Below are 25,585 nucleotides of genomic sequence, written 5' to 3' on the forward strand. Positions count from 1 at the left end.
CTGGCTTTAGTGGTTGGTGCATAAATTTGAATAATAGTGGTATTAACTGGGCTTCCCTGTAGGCGCATGGATATTATCCTATCACTTACAGCATTGTACCTAATGTACCTATTAAGGGGTGGGGTTCATTTATTTATTCAAAGGCTATTATTAAGTACCTATCATGGGCAAAGGAGTCCTGGTGTGGCGCTGTAGATTAATGCATCAGACTGCAAAGTCATTTGAACTGCAAGATTGGTGGTTCAAGCTCATAAGCTGCCTCTTGGAAATCCTACACAGGGTTGCTATGAGTTTGAATACACTCGATGACACTTAACAACAACATCATGGGCAAGATCAGTAAAAAGAGTTGTGGCCATCTGAATACGGCATAAGAAGGGTCAGAAAATGTTAAGCCCCCTTTCTGCCTGAGGGAGGTGATGGAGGCTGTGGGGAACGTTTGCTGTAAAGCCATTGCAAGTTACGGTCTAGGAATGATGTCTGTATGATCATGAATGGCCTTTCTTTCTGGAGGTTATGGTACAACTGAAGCATACTGATGGGGCCAGAGATGTGGTAAGGTGGCCTCTCAGAAGTGGATACAGCTCGCTCATCTCTGGCTACACTGTGGGAGAGGACCGTAAACCAAGCGAACCCTTTGCTATTCAGGTCATTTTGACTCATGGCAACCCATGTGGTACACAGTAGAACTGAACTCCATAGGGTTTTCATGGCTGTAATTTTTATGGAAGCAGATTTCCAGGCTTTTCTTCCACAGTGCCATTGGGTGGGCTTGAACTGCCAACTTCTAGGGTAGTAGTTGAGGTTGGCAAACCATTTATGCCACACAGGGGTCTTTAAGCTTCTTCCTCCCACCCCAGAGACACTTCAGAAGAAAGGCATAGTGATGTCCCTGAAAAACCACGGCCTTAAAAACCTTATGAAGCAGCTCTACTCTGCACACATGAGGTCATTGTGAGTTGGAAATGACCTGACAGCAACCTGAAGACCACAGAGGATGTTAACTGGCCCTGGAGAAATTCCAGGCACTCTGACCCTTGTCACACTGAACGCTCTCAAACTGCCCTCAGGTTGTCGGGGGCAGTGTCTCAACCAGCCCACAGTGAACTAACTGTGTTGTTCTTTTGGAAGTTTTCTCCTTTCTACCATGTGGCACTGTGGGTTAACGTTCTGAACTGCAAGGCTGGTTTGAATCACAAGTTTAGCAGCTCAAGCTCACCGGCCATTCTTTGGAAACCCTATACAGGTTGCTATGAGTCAGAACTAACTCGAAGGCACTTTAACAACAACAGCCAAGAATTTCAGTGATTGACTCATGGGACTGGGAGTTTGCCTTTTTGGAAATGGATTGTTGACTCATTTCATTCAATGATTTAACCTAAGTTTCTGTGTCAGGTCCTGGCTGCATACTTGATGCTGTGAATAGAATGTCCTGTGGGCCAATGTACCACTGTGCCTCCATTCTCTTGCTTAAAACTAGGCTAATACAAATTACATTCTGGAAAGTTTCCTAATGCTCAATGTAGTACTCATTTAGTTCCTTTTTTTTTTTTTGTAGGTCCATGGCCTTCAAACCACTTATGATATGAATGGTGATGTTTCTGGGCACTTTTCCTCATCAGCTCTTAAGAAGGGAAATGGCTGAGGTCTCGCTTCCTGGCTCCCCAGGATGTCTGTGTTTTCATGAAGCAGGTTTCAGAAGACAGAATTCCCCACATTTATGTCACAGGCCAAAGGGAAACTCCAAAGGCATAGAGCAGGAGTGCAGGTCCCTCTTCAGAGCACCCACTAAGGCCCTTCAAGGCACCATTTCTCTAAGGAGCAGGCTTGAGCTGACATCTTGTTTGTTTATCTAAGACATTTTCACAGCATATTCTCCTTAAGCTTGACAGCTTGTTTACAATGGGTTTCTGCCGTAGGGCAGTTTCCAAGTGCTGTCAGCTTCTGAATTACCGCTCTTGCCAGAGCTGCTCAGTACAGCATTTATCTGGGAAGGAGTTGTTCTATTTCAGTAACCTATTGCTGAGCTGACTCCACAACACGTTTTCCATACAAGTCAAAGGGGGAGAAATGCCTTTCTTTCCCTCCGGTTATTTTGCATTTTACAAAGAGCTGGAGGAGGTTGGGAGCTGGCTGACTGGGTGGGTGGGTGGCCCAGGGTAACAAGGAAGAAAACCAAGCTTTATGGAGTGGATTCCGCAGCAGAACTCTACCTGGCACTCTGATAGATGTTCTTCCACTTACTCCTTACAAGAAACTACTGACCCAGGAGTTATCGCCTATTTCCTCATATTTTTGTTTTTTTTCCCATCCAAGGAAGAACAATCAGAGAGGTCAAGTGGCCTATTTGAAGTTACACAGCTGTTGTTGTCGTTGTTAAGTGCTGTCAAGTTGGTTCCCACTCATAGTGACCTTGTATAGGGTTTCCAAGGAATGACTGGTGAGTTTGAATAGTCAACCTTGTTCAAACTGATCTTGCGGTCCAGTGCTTTATCCTACAGATAGGGTTCAAATACAGGTTTCTTGGATTCTAAACACCCATACTTCTTACTATGTAGCACTGCCTTCCAGAAACATTTCTGAAATGAAGGATGTGATCACTCTCTTTAAAAAGTGAAGCACCGATCCCACCCAAATCTGTCTTTCACCAGAAATGGAAGAGGATACCAGGCCCCACCCAGGTTTCATTGGTGATGGTGGTGGTGGTTATGTGCCGTCAGGTCGGTTCCGACTCATAGTGACCCTGTACAGGGTTTCCGAGGCTCTAAATCTTTACAGGAGCAGAAAGCCTCATCATTCTCCTGCGGAACAGCTGGTAGCTTTGAACTGCTGACCTTGAGCTTAGCAGCCCAATTCGTAACCACTACGTTACCAGAGCTCCTTCCCAGGTTTCATTAGGTGATTTTTTTCTTCCTTTCTTTCCTCCCTCTCTATGTCTAGCTATGTCTTTCCTATGTCTATAGGTCTATGTCCTATATCTATATCTTTCCTCCCTCTCTATGTCTGTTTCCTTTTTCTTTCTGGCCATTGAGTCAATTCCTACTCACAGTGATTCTATAGTCTTAGACACTCTATTTTCCAAGACTGTAGATCTTTACAGAAGCAGACTGTGAGTGCCATCGTTCTTGTGTGAAAATGATGTTGTTCCAACCAACCACCTTTGGTTAGCAGTGAAGTGCTTAACTACTGTGCCACCTGGGCTCCTTCTGGTTAGGTAAGAGTACACTTTACAAAGCAGACTTGTAAAAGGGCCTTAAATTGGTTTCGACAGCACAGTGTTTAGGTATCCACACTTTTTGAAGAGACTAGTAAACCTCCCAAGCTGGTAAAGTCTTACTCTGAATTCCTTTCTGTAGTACTTTGGCGTGCACTCTCTTACTTGACTCTTCTAGCACTAGGGGGCAGTGGGAGGGCAGGCTCTACTCTCACCACTCTACAGAAGAGGAAGGGAAATGACTTTACCAAGGTGATGCAGCTGACAGGGAGTTAGCATGTTAGACTACTTGAGTTCTTCTTTCTAACTCTCCTCCCATCAAAATGACCTCTTGGCTCCTGAATCAGCTTAATTGCTTAATTCAGGACACATTTTAGAAACATGGAGTTTTAAAGGAGGCAGAGCTACTTTGGCTTGGGGATTTGTTAGCCTGAGAACAGATGACTACATTAACCAGAAGACTCAGAAAGCAGGTCTAGCATTAGAGCACTTGTCCCTTTGTATCTGAGCACTCATGTGAAGAGAGGTACAGAGCTGGTAGAACCATGTGAGGAATATGAGGGACAACAGCTGGGGGTTCAGGCTCGGCTGGAAGCAGTGGCAGCCAATGCAACAGGGCTTGGGAATACAGAGGAAGGAGGGAAGTGTGAGGGCTAGAAGCAACTTCCACATGCTGACACTGTGCTATGGGATATGGCAACGGTACACTTTAAACAGGAAATACATATTGAGTAACAATGGAATGTGCTCAGATTAGAAACATGCAGCACAGGGGAGAGTAATGCCAGGAAGCAGGGGTCCTTGTTTCTGAAACGATTCAGAAGGTGGTGATGTCCTTCCCTGCAGGTCCCACAGGGAAGCAGAAAGAGAGAGGTCAAATGTTGCACCTTGTGGGCGCTGCCAACTGGTGCCTGAGCAATCAAACAACTGCAGGGAGCCGAAAGGTGAAAAAAGAGATATTTAAAAAAAAATTCCTCTTCAGGTGTAGCAGCAACACTTCTTGGGAAATGGCTTTTCTCTGGTGGCAGCTTCTCAGCTAGATAAATGAGTGTTTTTATGGGCAGCAGAGTCAATATCCAACACATGGAATAATCATCAAGCTCAATGCAGGTGAGGTCTAGCTGTGTCAGGACATAAGAAGAAAGGCAGCAGCAGGGAGGATTCCTATCAGTGCAGACCAAGGGCATCATTCACAACATAGTACAATCCCAGCACAAGGAGCACACACAAGAGAAAGAACACACTGTGCCCTACAACAGATGGAGTCTGAGACTACGAGAGGACAAGCTGCCCGGGGTGTGTGGCTTTGACGGTGGGCTGAGAAGCTGGGGTTTTTTATTTGATCCACTCTCAATAGCAGTGAATGTGCATTACCCCTCACCACCCCCTCACATACACTCATATGCATGAAATAACCAAACCGCATGCCCCTGCCAGCATTTCCAGGTCTGTCTTCCACCAGGCAGGTGAGACGTGGGGCTGCCAGCTCCAGCTGGCCTGAGTCCCTGGGCCCCAAGCCATACTTACTAGTGTCCAAAAGAGGTAAATAGTGAAGAGTGCGACAGTGAGTGCAATCAGTCCGACGGCTTCGAGCCGACTACTAAAGTGCAGGTGGTCCACCGCGCCGCGCAGGCAGAGCCAGCCCGAGATGGTGGCCAGGGGCGTTATAAACAAGAAGCACACCATGTCTCCAAACAGAGTCCGCTTCTCATGCTGGGGACCTGGGTTTCTGAGCCACTGCCAAGGAAAGGGAAACAGAGAAAGCAAGGGAAAGGTTAAACGCCAGTGTGGAGTGGAGACACACTGTTCTGAAGTTGTCTTTGTCTTCAGAGTCTGGGAAAAGGCCCTTTTGAGGCTCATTCCCATGCCCCCATGCACTGAATAACAGCCATTAGGACAATAATGATAATAACAACAATGATAATTTACAGTGCCCTTGCTGTAGATGATTGGCTTATTTTGAAAATAGTTCTGTGACTATTATTGTGAATCACACAGAGCCTATATGGACAGAAAGTAATTCCTGGAAGGTAACAGATGAGGTACAAACAATTCTGTTATGTGACCAGAGCCTTCCAACGTCTTGACCCTGGAAATGTGTGCAGAAAGGTAACCCTTAATTTGACATTCTCATGAACTCAGCTGGCCTGGGTTGCTCAAACTCTGCACATTGACAAACTCTGTAGGACTGGCCCTTGAACAGGCCCTGGCAATATTCTGCTTGATGAGAGTGTTTTAGTATGTCTGAGGCCTTGGGCTACAAGGTACCAGTTTGATTAGATACTTTATTCTAACCATGTAATTTATGGTGGTCTCCTGCTTCTGTTTGCCTGAAGCCTTGGGCCACATAGTACCAGTCTGATCAGATAGCTAATGTTAACAGTGTGATGTAGGGTGAATATTTGCTTTGGCTCTGGATGGCTGGAGCTGAGTAGCTGAGTCAGTCAAGCTTTTAAGCACTGCTGAGTCAGTTTCGACCCATTGCGACCCTGTACAGCGTTTCCAAGGAGCGGATGGTGAGTTAGAATCACCAACTCTAGGTTCAAACTGATCTTGTAGTCCAGTGTTTTATCCCACAACACCACACCAGGACTGACTCTCCCATGAAAATCCTGGACACCAAGCCTCAGGGAAAATTTCCTGGTTGGTCATCAGCAATTCATGCATTGTTGTTGGGAGAATCTACTGGGAGAGAACACCTGGAAGCTCGTTCCTGGTTTCCCCTGGACTTGGACTTCACCCTGTGTACCTTTTCCCTTTGCTAACTTTGTATACTTTTGCTGTAATAAACTGTGCCTATTAATCTAACAGCTTTTCTCATGGCTGCTTCTAGCAAATTATCAAGCCTGAAGGTGGTCTTGAGAACAACAGAATGAGACTCACTTGAGTCCATGAACTCAGTAATGCCCCACTGTCACCTTTTAGGACTCTGTTGTTGTTATGCATGTTGTTATGCTCCTTGTAAACCTGTATAGGGCTTCCAAGGAGCAGCTGGTGAGTTTCAAATGCTGACCTTATAGTGCAATCTGACCTCGTGGTTCCGTGTTTATTCTACACTACCACACCAGGACTCCCTTTAGGACTCTGGACCTCCTTAGTTAGGAAGGACAATCCCAAAACAGGATGAGAAAAACTTTTGTGTTGAAAGACCAGAGGTGAGAATTCTTCCAGTAACAGAAGTAGTGTTGTTGTCCTATTTAGGGAATTTTGTGGCACTGCAGGATAAGCGCAGGATCACAAGATGGATTGGAACCACAAGGTCAGAGGTTCAAACTTACAACTCATTCCTTGGAAACCCTATACTGGGTCACTATTGGTCTGACCCACCTCAACAGCACTGAACAACAGCAACAATGGAAACGATTTCCATAATTAATTCTAGGAAGAGCCAGTGCTTATATACTGATTTCAATACCCAATGGTAATGAGATCTGGTGGCTATTTTCCCAATTAGCATTCAAACATGTTGCCAAATAATCTGACACTGCCATCTCACTGTCCAGTAGTAAAACAACAGAGGTCAAGGGGTCCAGGGAAGATGTGGGGTCAAACACAGATGATGGGGTGTGCTGGGGGAAGACACTAGCTTCCATTTTACCCCCAACTCCCCAATAGGGATCCAGCACTATCTGTTGCTGAAGCATGCCCAGCAGTGCTGTGGGCTGGCCACCAAAGGGGAGCACTGAGGCTGCTAAGGAATCATGGAAGGTGTGAATGGCAGCAATTCTCGTAAAACAATTGGGGGCAGGAAAAGGACCATGAAGGAGGAGGCAGAGTGGATAAAGCTGACTAGAGAGAAAAGGGAAGGCCACATTTTCTTTGAGGAAGGAAGGAAGAAACAAAAGAGCCTCCAAGAGGGCAAATGAGTTAAGGAAAGCACAGTGGTGGAGCTGGCAAAAGCCTCAAGAAGTGAGTTAGGAGAGGCAACAGATAAAAGGTTCAACAGATAGTTGTATAGGAGGGACTCTTGCTTGAATGCTTATTTTAACAAATATTAAACGACCTCAAATTCACACATACCACCTTCAAAGGATAAACCACCTAAAAAATGGGAAGAGATGTGACAGGAGCTCAGAAACGGACATGAATAACATTAAAACGGATACTGGGGAGTTGACTTGCCTGTGAATATAAATCCAGCATAATAAATATTTTATATAAATACCAAAATGATCAATTGTTAATGGCACGAACCCTACCATGTGTTGTCATACCACCTCAGCCGTCTCAGCAGCTTCTAAGAAATTCAAAGAGCTTTTCGTAATTAACTTTTTCTTGCCTAAATACTGCAAGCACTGCTATAAAGTGGAAAGCAGAAATCAAGTATTATCATCCTAATTATTCAGAGGTTCAGCTCTAGGTGATTCGGACGTTGTAGTAAGAGGGTCAGAATCTCTATATTTTTCTTTTTTTGAAAAAATGGTTTGGTTTGTATGTTCCCTCAAAAACAGTTTGTACTATAGAAAGTTGCCTGTGTTCTTGGAAAACTAAAGTGAGTTGTTGTTGTTATGCGCCGCGGAGTTGGTTCCAGCTCATAGTGACCCTGTGCAGAGTTTCTGAGGCTGTAAATCTTTACAGGAGCAGAAAGCCTCATCATTCTCCCGCGGAACAATTGGTACTTTTGAACTGCTGACTGTGAGATTAGCAGCCCGATTTGTAACCACTATGCTACCAGAGCTCCTTAATTGTGTAAATTCATGTAAATAAAACAGTGTAAAGCCCAGCATATATTACTGTCTGGTAATATAAAGAGCTCTGGTAACGTAGTGGTTACAAATTGGGCTGTGATCTGCAAGGTCAGCAGTTCAAAACTAACAACTGTTCCGCAAGAGAAAGATGAGGCTTTCTGCTTCTACGCGTAAAGACTTACAGCCTTGGAAACCCTGTTCAGGGCCTCTGTGAGCCAGAACCGACTCCATGGCACATAACAACAATATTACTGTCATAAAAACTAACCATTACTAATACTACAAATATGCACTACTATTACTTGTTATTATTATCACTTTAGAATATTCTATTTTTGAAACTTTAATTTTTCTACCATGTACACCCCATTCTTTTCATTTTTTTTCTCTTCTAATTTTATGTGCTATCAAGGAAATTTTGAAAATTAAAATCGCAAGACATTCAGAAATCCAGAGTCTGAAACAATGGTGCCCAAATTGTAGCAATTCAACTTGCCTTGCGGTTTAGATTTTCCCTGGAAGCAAATCCAGAGGCCTGGTGTACTCTTCCCTGTACACTCACAAGACTAAACAGAGGAAGCCCTCAATAAATATGCAACAGCTATGCACATACGCTCGGACCTCACCGGTAAAGACTTGCTACCTCAATTTCTTTTGCTTGCTGTCTTAGGCTGGGTTCTCAAGAGAAGCAAAACTAGAAAAGCTTATACAAGGGTGAGTCAAAAATTATCCGCATTCTGGGTATAGAATTTTAATCAACTTTTAGAAAATACAAATATATCATTTTTTTAAAAAACATATTCTCCTTGCTTCTCAATATACTTTTGTCCATGTGTCAACAAACTTTCATATTCCCTTATTTCAAAATGTTTTAGGTTGCACTGCAGGCCATGAATGCACCACTGTTTTCAATTATTTATCAGAAGTGAAACTTCGTTCTCCAAAGGCTACTTTCAGGAGACCAAATGGCTGAAAGTATGATGGAGCAAGATCAGGACTAGAAGGAGGATGATTTAATACCTCAAAATGAAGAGCTTTTGCTGAGTGGCAACAGTGTGGGCAGACGTGTTTGAAAGTGCCTTATCATGCAAGATCAAAATGCCCTTGGATAGCAGTCCTCTGAGTTTTATCTGAAGTTTAGGTTTCAGCTCTTCAGTGAGCATCACATTAATGAGCACTGTTGATTGTTGAATTTTTTCCTGATCGTGTTCCAACTCTGGCCCTCGAGAATCCCAGAAAACTGTAAGCATAATTTTCAGCTGGTGGTTGACTTTTGAACTTTTTCATGGTCGGCGATGGAGTATGTTTCCATTCTATACTCTGTTATTTACTCTCAGGTTTGCAGTGATGAATCCATGTCTTGTCACCAGTAATGGTTTTCTTCAAAGAAACTTTTACCTTTCTTTGAGTATCAGCCCAAATTTTGTTTGCAGATGTCCAAATGTTTCTGTTTATGCTCTTCCATGAGTTGTTTTGGTACTCATTTTGCACAAATTTTTTGAAACCCAAGTCTGTCATGGATTATTTCATAGGCAGAGTCATGGCTGATTTACAAATGATTTGCCACATAATCCACTATCACTCATCTATTCAACAGAGTCATTTCATGTACATGTTCAATGTTGTTATCAACCATGGATCTGGACGGTGTTTTAATATAATCAGAGTCCGGATAATTTTTGACTCACCTGTATATGTGCTAGTATGGCACTGCTGATTAATGCACTAGACTGCAAGGTTAGTTTGAACTGCAAAGTTGGCAGTTCAGGCTCACCAGCCTATATACTGCCTATATATAGTGGAAACCCTATACAGGGTTGCTATGGGTCAGAACTAACTCGACAGCACTTAACAACAACAACTTGTATATATATATATATATATATATATGTTTATATCAAGGAAATGGCTTGCACATTTATGGAGGTGAACAAGTCCAAAGTTCATGAGCCAGATGTCAGGCTGGAGGCTTCCAACTCACTTAGCTACAGGGATGATGAACCAAGATCAGCAGTCAGATGGTAAGCAGGCAGGTCAGGGAGGTAAGATGGCTGACTGCTGATGGCTCCCAGGATAGAAAAGCAATAGAGCTGGCTCAAGTCTAGAGAACTGGAGGTTGGTAACAAGTCAGATGCAGGATCCTGACCCAAAAGATAGCAGCAAACTTTGCCTGAGTGTCCAATATATTGGAAGCAGGTCACACCTTTGAGGAAACTGCCTTTCAACTGACTGGCTGATCATAGCAGAACTCATCACAGCAGTGATTAGATTATATTCAATCTCATCATGGGGGGGGGTGACATCTCAATTGTCAAATCACTGAGAATTTGGCCCAGTCAAATTGACACAAAAACTTAACTATCATAGAATACCCCCTGTCAACTTGGCACCTATGTGCATTTCCTTGAACCATATAAAATCTCTAAATAAAAACAATGATAAAGTTATACATGCACCTAACATAGTACAACTAACATGTGCACAACCAAAAACACACTAACCCCATTTACATCTTGTATTTTATAAGTGAACAAAAATAAAAAATACTTGATGCACATATACAAGGGAAAAATAACTCATAATAATTACAGTACTGGTTTCCACAAACCGGTCACATGGCCATAGCTAGTATTTAGAACCACCATTCCATATTCTCTTTGTCCCCAGAAAGCACCTCAGCTGGCCATACATGCCTCTTGTCTTGGTAGTCATGTCAAAACTGGGCTACTGTTGTGGACCACTGACTTTTTTAAAAGTTTTTATTGTGAATTATGTTTTAGTTTACATGGGTGAACAATATCTTTACATTCATCCTATCGTATTTTGTTTCATTGAAATGATCACAATCCCCTGCATGCATCATCAAACAACAAAGGGTACATCCCGGCTGCCAGCACACAGCCCCTCTCCCTCCCTGAGTCCAGTGTCCCCAGCCACTCCTTCTGTCCAGGTCATCATCTCTGCCTCCATCCCCAGTGTCACTGCCTCCCGGGACAGGGTCTAGCATTTTGCTTTTCTCCCTTGATGGTTCCAGGGATCTCTGCTCCTGGACTGCAAAATCAGCCACTCCCCTCCTTTTGTTACCAAACATTTACATTTACCTTTCCAACAATCACTGTCAGACCTGATAGCAATCATTCCCTATTGAACCACAGGAGTCCTTTCCCCCTCAGCTTTTATCAACCCCATCCAGACAGGTTGAAAAAAATTCTGATCACTGACTTATCACACAGCATGGTAACCATCCTAAGGCATCTCCTAGATTTCACACATGTTCTTCTTTACCTCCATTATGCAATGTCAAACCAATTTCTCTTTGGTAATTAAGATCAGTCATACCACCCAATACAGTAACTCTGTATTTTGCTTGTTGATCCAGAGACATGAAGAACCCAAAGTGGCCAGAGGGCATTCTTAACTTCTACTTCAATGAAATCAGTGTTGTGCATCCAGATGCGAGTATTCCTCCCTTTGGAACTAAAATGATCAGACCTGAAGAGAATAGGGTCATAAGGACAGGAAGCAAACATTTTTTGAGTGGGTCACTAGGAGTAATAATGAATGGTGCCACTCCCATTTCCATCCCTTGGCTCCTGGACCCATGAATTCTGGCTGTTCGAAAAACAGCATCATCCACATATTGGACTCTGGTTTAGAGCACATGCAGCCCACTGGAGAACATTGCTCCAACCCTTCAAGGTACTGCCACCTACCTGGTGCCCTAATTGTGTCTTCAGAAGGCCATTCTATCAAGCCAGCTGTTTCAGGATGATGAAGAACATGGTAAGACTAGTGAATTCCATCAGTATGGGCCCACTGCTGTACTTCATTGACTGTGAAGTGAGTCCTTTGAGCTGAGGCAATGCTCTGTAGGATACCATGATAGTGGATAAGGTTTTCTCTAAGTCTAAGAATGGCAGTTTTGGCAAAAGTGTGATGTGCAGAAAAGGTAAATCCATATTCAGAGTAAGTGTTTAATCCAGTAAGAACAAAATGCTGCCATTTCTATGATAAAAGTGGTCCAATGTAGTCAACCTGCCACTAGGATATTGCAGAGTCAGTGTTGGTTTCTGCTGTTGGTAGACTAGGCACTCAGCCGTGGCTGTAGCTAAGTTAACCTTGGTGAGTGGACGTCCATGCTACTGAGCTTATGCATAATTTCCATCCTTGCTACCATGGCCACTTTGTTCATGAGCCCATTGGGCAATGGAAGGAGCCGTTGGAGAAGAGGATGACTATTTTCCACAGAAAGTGCTACCCTGCCCACTTGATTGTTAAAATCCCTCTTTGCTGAAGTAACCTTTTGTTTAGCATTCACTTGAAACACAAATATCTTCACGTTGTTGGCTCATTCAGAGAGGTCTATCCACATACCTCTTTACAGCATCTCCTTGTCACCAATTCTCCAATCATGTTCCTCCCAAGATGCTGACCATCCAGTCAAACCACTAGCCAGGACCCATGAGTCAATATACTGTTGCACTCTGGTCATTTCTGCTTCCAAGCAAAATGAACAACTAAGTGCATAATTCGAAGTTCCTGTCCATTGGGAGGCTTTCCCTTCACCACTGTCCAGGGAAGTCCCAGAAAGGGGCCAAAATGTTGTTGCTGTCTATTTTCAAGTGGTGTCTGCATATTGCACAAAGGCATCCATAAAACAAGCATGTTTTCTTTTCCTCAGTTATCTGATCATAAGGATCTCCCTATGAGACCATAGGAATAGACTGGAAGAGGGAAAATAATGTGACGGGTGTGGAGACCATGGGCATTTGGGCCACATCTTTATGCAAGTCACTTGTGCCTTTTGGTGCTGCTCGAGCCCGATCTCACATACACCACTTCCATTTCATGATGGAGTGCTTCTGTGCATGTCCAATTCTGTGACTCTGTGGGTCAGACAACACCTAGTTCAAAACGGTCAGCTCTGGTAACATAGTGATTTGTGGCCTGAGGTTAGCCATTCATTCTCTACTAAGGCCCACTAACAAGCCAAAAGCTATTTCTCAAAAAGGAGAGTAGTTATCTGCAGAGGATGCCAGGGCTTTGCTCCAAAATTCTAAGATTTTGTGCTGTGATTCACCAATAGGGGCCTGCCAGACTCCAAACTGCATCTCTATCTAAAACTGACACTTCAGACACCATTGTATCACCTGGATCATATGGCCTAAGGTAGAGTGGTTTATACAGCAGCCTGAACCTATTATAAAGCCTTCTCTTCTTGTTGGCCCCACTCAAAATTAGCAACTTTTTGAGTCACTTGATAAATAGGTTAGAGTAGCACACCCAATTGAGAGATGTGTTGCCTTCCAAATCCAAAGAGACCCACTAGGCATTGTACCTCCTTTTTAGTGTGGGAGCATGCATCAGATGCTTCAACTGAGCCCTTAGAAATTTCACTGAGGTAAAAGGAGCTTGAATTTTTGTCAGGTTAATTTCCCACTTTCTATAGTGTTGAGTTGGTTCCAACACATAGTAACCCTGTAGAGGGTTTCCAAGGAGCAGCTGGTTGAATGCCTAGCAGTTAGCAATCCAGTGCTGATTCTTCAGGGCCACGTTTTATCAAGTCTAGAGTCACTGACATATCTTCATAACTAGGTCCAATCAGCATAATATCATCAATGTAATGGACCAGTATGATATATTATGGATGGGAATGGTAATCAAGGTCCTTGTGGACTAAACTATGACACAGTGCTGGTGAGTTAATATACCCTTAAGGTAGTTGCTATGGGGTCCTGGTGTAGCACTGTGGGATAATGCACTGGACCACAAGGTCATTTAAACCACAGGGTTGGTGATTCAAACTCACCAGCTGCTCCTTGGAAACCTATACAGGGTTGCTATGAGTCAGAACTGACTCAATGGCACTTAACAACAACAACAACAACAAAGTGAATATACCCTGAAGGTACATTGTTGGTCTTGCCAGTTTTAGGCAAACTGCATCTGATGGTGCTTCAAAACCATAAATGAGAAAAAGGTACTGGTCAGATCAATAGCTGTATACCAGGTACCAGGAAATTAATTAATTTGCTCAATCAATGAAACCACATCTGGAACAGCAGCTGTGATTGGAATCACCACTTGGATAAATTTACGAGAATCCACTATCATCATCCAAGACCCATCTGTTGTTTTTGCTGTGTATATATATAAACCAGTCTTACCCATTCAGTCTATGTCTTGATCCATGTATCTATGTACAGAACACTGTTGTTCCAAGGTTGTGTATATATTTCACTATTTACCTGTATCCCCTTTAGCCCATGCATACCTCCCTGTGTGTTCACCTATCTTTATTATTCTTCTGCCAACCTCCCTCTTCTTGTATATTGCCCTCCATGTCATCTGAGCGAACACATGCCTATCTTCTAGTCAGTGAATTACTCTCCCTTCCCTCCCATCTGTTTTTTGCACAGACCAAGTAGGTGAGTTAAATGGAGATGTGGTGGGAATCCCCATCCTTGCATCTTTCAAGTCTTTAATGATGGCAGTAAGTTCTTTAATCTTTCTAGGAATGTAGTATTGATTTCAGTTTACTATTTTTCTAGGAAGAGACCATTCTAACGACTTTCACTTGTTTTTTTCCTACCGTAATACCCCTTATTCCACATGTCAAGGATCCAATGTAGAGGTTCTGCCAGTTTTTTAGTATGTCCTGGTAGGATAAGCACTGGAATGCTATAGGATAAGCACTGGAATGCTAACCGCAAGGTTGGTGGTTCAAATCTAGCAGTCACCTCTCAAAAACCCTATCTAGGGTTGCTATGAGTTAGAATTGATTTGACGACACCTCAACAATGATAACAACATTCAGATTATGCATTCCAGAAATGGGGAAATCACTATAGGATGAGTTCGGAGATCCACTCATCTAGATCTACTGTGAGACAAACCTGAGTTAAGACTCCATTAATAACTGGACACTGATGTGCCCTCACTCTGATTGGTGGATCACAGTGATGTCTTGGGTCTCCAGCAATTAGTGTCAATTCAGAGCAAATGTTCAGTAGTCCCCCAAAAGTCGAATTCTTTCCTTTTCACCAATGAATAGTCACTCTTGTAAAAGGCCATAGATCCCCTTGGGGAAGGCTGGGGAAAAGACTAGCCATATCTATTTTTGGTGGTGTAGTAGAGTCTTTCCTCAAGAGGACTCAGCCTCCCATTCACTCAAGGGGTACTAGGTCTATAAACTGGCTCAAGTCTGGGACTAGATTGAGGGGCTGTGACTCTCTATTCTGGTGATTAAAGTTAGACTGTCGTCCACTTGACCTATAATTCTTCTACTAATTAATAGGTTTTCTATCTCGGTACACTCTGCCTAAGTAACCAGCCTCTTAAGTCCACATGAATCAGACTATTCTGGTTACTACTTTGACTTTGCTGCCCATTACAACTTTGTCACTGTTGATTAAGCGCTGCTATTTGGCCTCTACCACAATGAGGTCTAAGCAATCCACAGTAGTCAGGTGTCTTAATTCAATGAAGTCAGTTCCCACTGTCAAATCTGATTTACAGACAACAGCAAGCACAGCAGTCTTCAAGGAGGCTGAGGATTCCTTCCCAAATGTGTTTCTCACTCTCAAGTTGTGGTAAAAGGTGTATCCTCTGGGCACTCTATGTGTGGGTCTCTGGGTATATCCAGATAAATCCACTCTAACATGTCAATATCCAAAGACTTTGGATATCTTCTGCTATATACCAAAGCAGTCTGGTACTTCAACTTGACTTATTGTAGGCCGCACACAATCCATGTGTCAATGAACAAACCATATAAACTATCAGATCCTCTCTTAACCTGTTGACCTGAAGCACTGAATTAAAAATCTATGCTTAGTGGACCTATATCAATAAATTCAGACTGATCCAGGTTATGTTCCTTGTACCATTGTCCCACACCCTTAATAGCCATTCCCACACATATTCTCAAGGTTTCTGTTGGTACATATAAGAAAAATCAAGTAGTTCTTTTGGAGTATAGTGAACCTCTTCCTATTTAACAATTTGTACTCATCTTTTGAGACTCATTAGGACTTAAGTCCAATAGTAGGTCTAGAATCAGTAATGGGAATATTCAGTAATGTCTTGTAAGATACCTGCCTCAGGCGATGCACCAGACAATTCCCTAGGTGCTGCCCCAGGTGACATATCAGACAATGTCTCATTAGGCACACCTTGGTTAATAGGGCTAATAGGGCTAGTTTGGTTGGCAGAAGTGATTCAACAGAATTTAAGGGCTCATTATCCCCAACTTCCAGATTATTTGCCCATATGTCCCCATCCCAAGTTTCAGGATCCTATTTCTTTGCAGTCAATGCCTGAACTTTAACACTGAGACACCATTCAAGGCTGGGAATTAAGCTGGCATTATAATTCAGCCACTGTGAAAATAAGACTCTGGGTTTGCTTTTCAGCAATATCAGCTCTGCAGGCCCATTGAGCAAAAACAGTGATAACAATCTGTTTTTGAGAAAAATGCTCTATGCCTTGGTGATGACCACTGCCAAAGTATCCAAACACATTGATACAAGGGTGTTGATGCAAGTAGAGCTTATAAGAGAAAAAATTTGATTACAGTTTAAAATTTCAGCAATAGGTAAATGGTTAAATAAATTATGGAATTTATTTAGAACCCACCAGCTGCTACTCAGAAACCTTATACAGGGTTGCTGTGAGTTATAACCAACTTAACAACAACAACAACAACAGTGTTTATTGCTATGATCTCTTCTTGAGCAGAAAGATAATTCTACTGGACAAAATGTATAGTACATCATACTTGTGATGATGTAAATTTGTATATTTACATAGACGATGGCCAGAAGGATACTCAACAAAAATAGTGGCTATTTTTAGTGGAAGAATTACAAGTGGTCTTTAATTCTGTTGTTGTTGTTGCTTGCATTTTCTTGTTGTAACAAAAGATCACGGACTGTCTGTATAAATACATTTATTGTTGATGTTGTTGTTAAGTACTGTGTCATCAGTTCAGACTCCTAGTGACCCTGAATAGGGTTTCTGAGGAGTGGTTAGTATATCTGAACTGCCAACCCCGTGGTTAGCTGACCTGTGCTTATCCTACAGTGCCACACTAGGACTTCAAATAAATTTATTACTTGTGTATAAAACATATACAGAGAAAGACAGGCACAACATGTACACACTACGAATGAGAGACAAGTAGAGATGGGAGAGTTACTGTTGTTGTTAAGTGCCACTGAGTTGGTTCTGACTCACAGTGATCCTGTGTAGGGTTTCAAAGAAGTGACTGATGGGTTTGTACCACAGACCTTGTGGCTAACAGTTCAGTGCTTATCCTACAGTGACACACCAGGACTCAGAACAGTAAAACAACCAGAGAGTATCTGTGTGGAGGGGGCAGGGTCTGTGCTAGAAGCTTGGGATTTATTATGTATCAGATCTTCACAACAACCCTGTAAAGTAGGTGTGAACACTGGGCACTGAGTGTTTAAAAACTTTCCTAAGGATAGATAGCAAGTTGGTGTTATAGGTAAGATTTAAACTGTTGTTGTTGTTAGGTGCCATTGAGTAGGTACTGACTCATAGTGACCTTATGCACAACAGAACCAAACATTGTCCAGTCCTGCACCAATCTCACAACTATTGCTATGATCAAGCCCACTGCTACTGCCACTGTGCCAATCCATCTCGTTGGGGGTCTTCCTCTTTTTGCTGACCCTCCAGTTTACCAAGCATGTTGTCCTTCTCGAGGAACTGGTCCCTCCTGATAATATGCATGAGAGATGAAGTCTGGCCATCCTGGCTTCCAGGGAGCATTCTTCTGGCTGAACTTTCTCCAACAAAGATTTGTTTGTTCTTCTGGCAGTCCATGGTACCTTTAACATTCTCCTACAACACCATAACTCAAATGCATAAATTCTACACTACACAGTCTTCCTTATTCACTGTCCAACTTTCACATGCATACCAGGCTACTGAAAATACCATGGCTTGTGTTGGGAGCACCTTAGTTCTCAAACTGACATCTTTGCTCTTGAACACTTTCAAGAGATCTTGTGCAACACAGTTGCCTAATGCAATATGTCCTTTGATTTGCTGACTGCTGCTTTCACGATAATTGATAGTTGATCCCAGCAAAATGTAGTTGTCTTCGACAACTTTCAATCTTTTCTCCATTTATCTTGATATTATTTATTGGTCCAGTGGTAAAGACTTTTGTTTTCTTTACATTGAAGTGCAACTCATACCAAAGATTGTGGTCTTTGATCTTCATCAGTAAGTATTGTAAGTCCTCTTTGCTTTCAGCAAGAAGGTTGCACCATCTACATCTCGCAGTTTGTTAATGAGCCTTCCTCCAATCCTGATGCCAGGTTCTTTTTCATATAATCCAGTTTCTTGGATTATTTGCTCAGCATAAAGATTAAATGGAGTCCTGGTGAGGTAGGATAAGCACGGGACCACAAGGTCAATTTGAATCACAAGGTCAGTGGTTCAAACCTACCAGCCACTCCTTGGAAACCTTATACACAGTTGATATGAGTTGGAACCAACTCAGTGACACTTAATAACAACAACAGATTGAATCAGGATTGTGAAAGTATATAATCCTGGTGCACTTTTCCTAATTTTCACCATTCAGTGTTCCCCTGGTTCTGTTAGAATGAATGTCTCTTGGTCTTGTATAGGTTCCTCATGGGCACAGTTAAGTGTTCTGAAATACTCATTTTCTGCAATATTGTCCATAGTTTGTCATGATCCACACAATCGAATGCCTTTACATAGTCATTAAAGCATGGTAAACATTTTTCTGGTATTCTCTGCTGTTTTAGGCTGAGTTCTCTAGAGAAACAAAACTAGCGCTACACACACACACATATATACATACATACACATAGATGTTTTTATCAAGTTAATGGCTCACAATTGTAGAGATACGAGAGTTCCAAGTGCAGAGCAGGAGAACCAAGATCAACGGGCAGCTCGGAAGGCAGGAATCCCAAGTCAGAGCTCAGGGCAGCAGGGTGATGGATGACCAAGGCCTGGTCAGGTGCGCTTCAGAACCAGCAGTGGGGGGCACATGAGCCGGGGCAACAGGAACAGGTGTGCAGGTCCCTCTTGTGTGCATCTGCTTTCCAGTCACACTTGGTGGGCAGGTCCAGAAGGCAAACACACAATACAGCAGGTCACTGATTCAGGTTCAAAGAACTGGAGGTTGGAGGATGACCCAGATGCGAGATCCAGACACAGTAGGGAAGAATTCGAGTGTCTCCTGCATGTTCATTATATTGGGAGCAGGCCATACCCCCAAGGATACATCCTGTCAATTGATTGGCTGCTCATATCCAATCATCACAGAATTAACTATTCTAGCTCATAGCGAATCATTATAGAGTTAACTATCAATTGCCAAACAACTGGGAATCCTAGCTCAATCAAGTTGACACAGAACTTAAATATTACATCTGCTTTCAGCCAAGATCCATCTGACATCAGCAATGACATCCCTCTTTCCACATTCTTGTCTGAATCCAGCTTGAACCTCAGGTAGTTTTTAACTTTTATGTTCCTTGTTTTCTATGTATACTTTTTTTTGGGGGGGAGGGGTGCTAGTTTTTGCAAAATTTCAGCTAAGTGAGACATAGTAAGTCGTGCTTTTTTAATGGGTACTGAAAAACCATGGCTTGGGTTAAGTACACCTTAATCCTCAAAGTGACATCATTGCTTTTTTTTTTTTTTTTTTCTTTTAAAACACTTTAAAGAATGATTTTTCAGCAAATTTGACCAGTGCATTACAACATTTGATTTTTTGACTGATGCTTCAAGGGGTTGATTGTGAATTCAAGTTAAATGAGATTCTTCACAGCTTCAATCTTTTCTCTGTTTATCATGATGTTGTTTATAGGTCCAATTGAGAGGAATTTTGTTTTCTTTCTATTCAGATGTAATTCATACTACAGGCTGTAGTCCTTGATCTTCATCAGTATTTCAAGTTCTCTGTGGATTCAACAAGCAAGGTTTTTCTTTCATATTACTTGTTCAGCATACAGAATTTAATAAGTAGGGTAGAATGATACAAACCTTGACCCACACACCTTTCCTGATGTTCAAACCATTCAGTATCTCCGTGGTCTGTTGAAATGACTAACCCTTGGTCTTTGTACTGATTCAGCAAGAAGTGTTCTGGAATTCTCATTTTTTGCAAAGCCATCCTTAATTCCTTATGATCACAGAGTGTATAGTCAATAAAACACATCTTTCTGGTATTCTTTGCTTTTAACCAAGATCCATTAGCAGTAATATCCCTTGAACCTAGCTTGAATTTATGGCACTTCCCTGTCAATAAATTGCTGCAATTGGTTTTGGATTATCTTCAGCAAAAAATTATTTGCTTGTGATAGATTAGTGATAACTGTTTGCTAATTTCTGCATTACACTGGATCACCTTTCTTTGGAATGAGTACAAATATGGGTCCCTTCCAGTTGGTTGGCGCACCTCCAACATTGCATTAATTTGTTGAAACATCTCAATTTATATCCTGTCAGTTCCTTTAGTATAGCAAGGACTTCTTCCTTCAGTACCATCAATTCATGATAATATGTTTCCTCTTGAAATGGTTGTTGTTGTTGTTGTTGTTAAGCGCCATCGAGTCGATTCTGACCCATAGCAACCCTGAATAGGGTTTCCAAGGAGCAGCTGGTGAGCTTGAACCACCGACCTTGCAGTTCAAACAACTTTGCTGTCTGATGCATTAATCCACAGTGCCACACCAGGACTCCTGAAATGGTGGAGTACTGACCAATTCTTTTTGGTATAATGACTCTGTATATTCTGTCTTTTTTTTGTTGTTATTCAACAGAGAAGACTAATATATAGTGAAAAACACCTTGTATTACAAAGGGTGAGGAGACTTCCAATACTTGTAACAATTTTGAAAACAATATGGTGTTGGTCCTATTACAGAACACGAACTACAAAAGTGTTCAATTGTTTGTGTTTAAAAACTTTTTGAAAGAACTTGAAAGCTCCCAATCTTTTCTGCCTTGAGGATAACAAGATACTAATACTTACAATCACTTTGAGAAAAAACAATATATGGTTTGTGTTACAAACACAGAAGTATCTCAAGACAGTTGAGACAATAAAACGGGAATGTTGCAAATACATGCTGTTGATAAGCAAACAACTGGCCAGTCCTGGTTTACATGCATTTAAAGTCAACAGCGGTTTACATGTTATCTACGACAGTTTGCCATATAAAGATTGACATTTTGCATATACATTACATGAACGAGTATGAGGATATTCCCTATACTTTTATGGATTTATAAAACAATGTGCTGTTGCTCTGACTGCAGAACAAGAAATATAAAAGTGTTCATTAATTTACAGATAAACTTTGTAAGAATGTGAAAGTTCTCAATCTATCGTAATTTGAAGATAACAAGGCACAAAATAGCAAAATCTCTTTCGGAAGATCAAAGTAGGTTTTGTGTTACAAACATGGGAAACATCTTAAGAACATTGAGTCTATAAACTTCTATCTTCTTTTTGTTTTCTCTATTATTAATTTTTTGCCCATAGAATCCTTCAATACTGCATCTCAGGGCTTGTATTTTTTTCTTCATTCTTTCAGCTTGAGAAATGCTGAGTGTGCTCTTCCCTTCTGGTTTTCTAACTCCAAATTTCATTCCATCCCATTATAACACTTTACTCTGTCTTCTTGTGCCACCTTCTGAAATCTGTTCAGTTCTCTCATGTCTTTTCTCCCAGTCACTTCAATTAGCTACTCTACATTTAAGAAGAAGTTTCCGAATCTCTCTAACATCAATTTTGCCTTTTTTTTTTTTTTTGCTTTTCTGTCTTTCTAATGATCTTTTGCTTTCTTCATGTATTGGTGTCCTTGATCTTATTCTACAACTCATCTGTTCTTTGCTCATTAGTATTCAAGGTATCAGATCTATTCTTGAGATGGTCTCTAAATTCAGGTAGTATATACTCAAATCCTGGTGTGGCGCTGCGGGTTAATGCGCCAGACTGCAAAGCTGTTTGAACTGCAAGGTCAGTATTCAAGCTCACCAGCTGCTCCTTGGAAACCCTATACAGGGTCGTTATGGGTCAGAATCAACTCGACGGCACTTCACAACAACAACATACTCAACATTGTACTTTGGCTCTTATGGACACATTCTAATTTTCTTCAGCTTCAAGTTGAACTTGTATATGAGAATCAATGGCTTGTTCTCTAGTCGATCCTGGTCTTATTCTGACTACAAGATTGGATATAGCTTATGTCGTCTAGCTGCAAAGACTGGGTTCCTGACCTATCATGATCTTATTTAAAAAAAAAAAAAAAGGAGAGGGGGCTGGTAAAATGGGAAGAGCACAATTGCACCATAACTGCTCTTTATCAGGACCAGAAAGAGTATTTATCATTAATTGTTGTGAGATTAATTTCCTTGCCATTTCTGGAGAGCTGTTGTAACTAACATACCATTATTGAAGAATCTGTAGTTTAACCTTAAAAGTACAAAAACAACAAACCAAACCTACTGCTGTCAATTTTATCCCAATTCAAGGAGACCTCATATGTTGTAAAATTTTCTTGGCTACAATCTTCAGTGAAGCTGATTGCTAAACCTGCAGATTTCTAAATGTTACTGGGTAGGGTCAAACCACGAATCTAGAATTTAGTAGTGCAACCCAGGGGCCTCTGCTTAACCTTAACCCTCAGTTTATACTTGATAGTTAGTTGCATTTTGAAAACCAACACGTATGACTAAGAATATGAATATGCATAGCATCAGCTACCTTGAAGGACCACTTTACGTGGCCTCCAGGTGTCCTGAGAGCAGCCCAGCACAACCTTCCTCCTTTTGTTATCTGTTTCCACCAAAAAAACAAACCAAAACATGAAGCAGACAAAAATAGTGTTTGTGGAGAGCCCCAGCAGTGCAGTGAGCAGCCTGTTTTTCCATGCAGACATGGAAATAAATACCATGTACCATAGGGTTGATTTACTCTTGGAAATAAATGCAACAAACAAACAAACGCCATGTAATGGGCACTGCAGGGCCTGAGATATAGGAGGAACTAAACCAGCATCCTACCACAAATGCCGCTGCATTGCTCATGGGCCGTAAATTTATATCCAAGGTGAGTCAGGCACTAGAGGTTGCTTCCATAGTGGGTTAACTGTGGTTTGGATCTAATTACAGTGTCAATATGTTAAATCCCTAACTGGAGAGTATGGGAATGAAATGGGGGGCAGGGGGTGTTGTTTCAGAATTTAGATTCTGTCTCCCTGGCTCTGAGTTAATCTGTTTAAATCCCCAATGTAGACAGGACATGTGCAGGTCAGTTTGTAACAGAACCAGATTACACTCTGGTGGCTAATAGCACTGATCGATTTCAACCTTCCCCATGAATCTCTTTAATGAGAAACCATCATGAGAATGAAAGAAACTGATAGAGGGGAAACCATAACAAATTTATGGAACTGAAAAAAAAGGGCATGGTCTTACAATGTTTACTCATTTGGGGTTATCTGTCTGAATGTCTCCTGTTAACTTGACACTTGGCAGAGTTATTAGCCAAGTGCCTGCCTTTCTTGGGATGGATTTTATTCTCAAAGCCCAATACATCCAACACTTAACTGTCTTACTTGTCCAGGGAGCTGGAATGTGAATGGGGCAGTGTGATGATTAGAAGATATGTGGCAGGTTCTCTGCATGATTTAAAATGGAAGTTGAAACTTGAAAACCACACACTACAGTCAACTTGAAAGACAACAAACAAACAAAATCCTGGTGGTGGTGGGTATGTGCCGCGGAGTCAGTTCCGCCTCATAGCAACCTTGTACAGGGTTTCCAAGGTGTAAATCTTTACAGGAGCAGAAAGCCTCATCTTTCTCCTGCAGAACAGCTGGTACTTTCGAACTGCTGACTTTGCAGTTCACAGTCGATTTGTAACCACTACGCCACCAGAGCTCCTAAATAGTGTTTTAAATCCCTGAACTCCAGTCTGTCAATGAAATCCTAGGACAATTGAAATTGCAAAGCAGGCAATTCTGACTCCACAGGGCCTCAAGTGATGCTTGCTCCAGACAGCCATCAAGCCAGGCTTGAAGTAATATACCTCAAATGAGAACCTGACCAAGATTTGCTCATGACCCTAAAATGTCTCTCCAAAGCTCCAGACATGCACTTCAACAGTCCATTCCACACCTCCACTTAGATGACTAATAGACAATTCAAACTTAATCTCTCCAAAACATATTACGCACTCACCACATAGATCTGATTCTAAGTCTTCTCCGTATCAGTCCATGACAGTGCCACCCCACTACTGCTAAGTCATACTGAGTCCTCTCTTTGTCTTACTCTATAACCCCATACATCCAGCCTTCCATAAATCCTTACTGGACTTATGACATTAAACATACCTCTGAAATTTGTCCATTTCTCTGGATTCGCACCACTGTCATAATTCCAGCCCAGGTCACCAGTATATGTCCTAGTTGGGAGGCAACAGTCTTCCTGCTTATACTCTGACACCCTACAATCCAGTTCCCAAACCAGAGAAATCAGATCATGCTATTCCTTTGCTTACAATTTCACAGTGGTTTCTCACTGTGCTTAGAATTACAGTCCAATGTTTTTACCAGGGACTACCAGCTGTTCCGTGAGAGAAAGATGAGGCTTTCTGCTCCCGTAAAGATTTATAGCCTTGGAAACCCTGTACAGGGTCACTATGAGTCGGAACCGACTCCACGGCACATAACAACAACAAGACCTGACCTCATCCCTGCCTACTTCTCTAACTATAGACCCAACCACTGCTCCCCTTTCATTTCCAACCTTTACATGTTCTCTCATGGGAGAACAAGCTATGTCCCTCTTTTTTTGTTGTGAATTGAATGAAGGTTTACAGGGTAGAAAATAAGTTTTACATTCAACAAATCACACACTTAGTTTCATTTCACTGATTATGATCTACTCAATGTAACATCACTTTATCCCACTTCCTCCCTGTGTTTCCTGTTTCTATTTCTCCATCTCTCCCCACCCTGAAGCATTTTGTCCTTAGGTTAATGCTGTCATTTTATTTTTTATCTAGATTGACCATTGTATAGAAGGCATACCTCATTAGTGTTGTTGCCCCTATTATAATACCTATCTATTGCTTGGCTGAAAATTCAGCCATGGGGGTGAATTCAGTTCTAGACTTGAAGGGTGACCACGGACCACAGCCTCAGGGTTCCATTAACCTCTATATAACCAGTAAGTCTGGTTTATTTTTTTATTTGTGATTTTGAGTTTTGTTTCACATTTTCTCTCATTCTACCCAGTTCTTTCTAATGTGATACCTTTCAGAGCAGTTGGCAATGGTAGGATAACACCATCTAGTTCTTCTGGTCTCAAGATCATGGAGACCGATGTTAACATTGTCCATGAATCCACTGGATTCATTCTTTGCAAGCATCTTCAATTTTCATCACTTTTCTTTCCTCTAGACAAGGAGAGACCAATAGTTGCACCATAAATGTACATTCAGCTTTGTTCATATTCTTGCATGGCTGGTTCTTTTTTATCATTCAGTCTTTGTTGTTGCTGTTGTCAGGTGCCATCGAGTCAGAACCAACTCATAGCGACTCCATGCACAGCAGAACAAAACAATGTCTGATCCTGGGCCAACCTCACT

The 25,585-nt window shown here is 41.8% G+C and overlaps 1 protein-coding gene across 1 annotated transcript in view; it reads right to left on the minus strand.

Moving 5' to 3' along the window:
- Window positions 1-25,585, minus strand: part of MARCH3 (membrane-associated ring finger (C3HC4) 3, E3 ubiquitin protein ligase) — a 59,625-nt gene that overhangs the window by 4,583 nt on the left and 29,457 nt on the right. The window contains exon 3 of the mRNA XM_006870678.1: window positions 4,742-4,951. Within this exon, the coding sequence (XP_006870740.1) occupies window positions 4,742-4,951 (210 nt within the window). The remainder of the gene's footprint in view (window positions 1-4,741; window positions 4,952-25,585) is intronic.

This window comes from Chrysochloris asiatica, unplaced genomic scaffold (genome assembly GCF_000296735.1).
Source record: "Chrysochloris asiatica unplaced genomic scaffold, ChrAsi1.0 scaffold00147, whole genome shotgun sequence".
In the NCBI taxonomy this organism is placed as follows: domain Eukaryota; kingdom Metazoa; phylum Chordata; class Mammalia; order Afrosoricida; family Chrysochloridae; genus Chrysochloris; species Chrysochloris asiatica.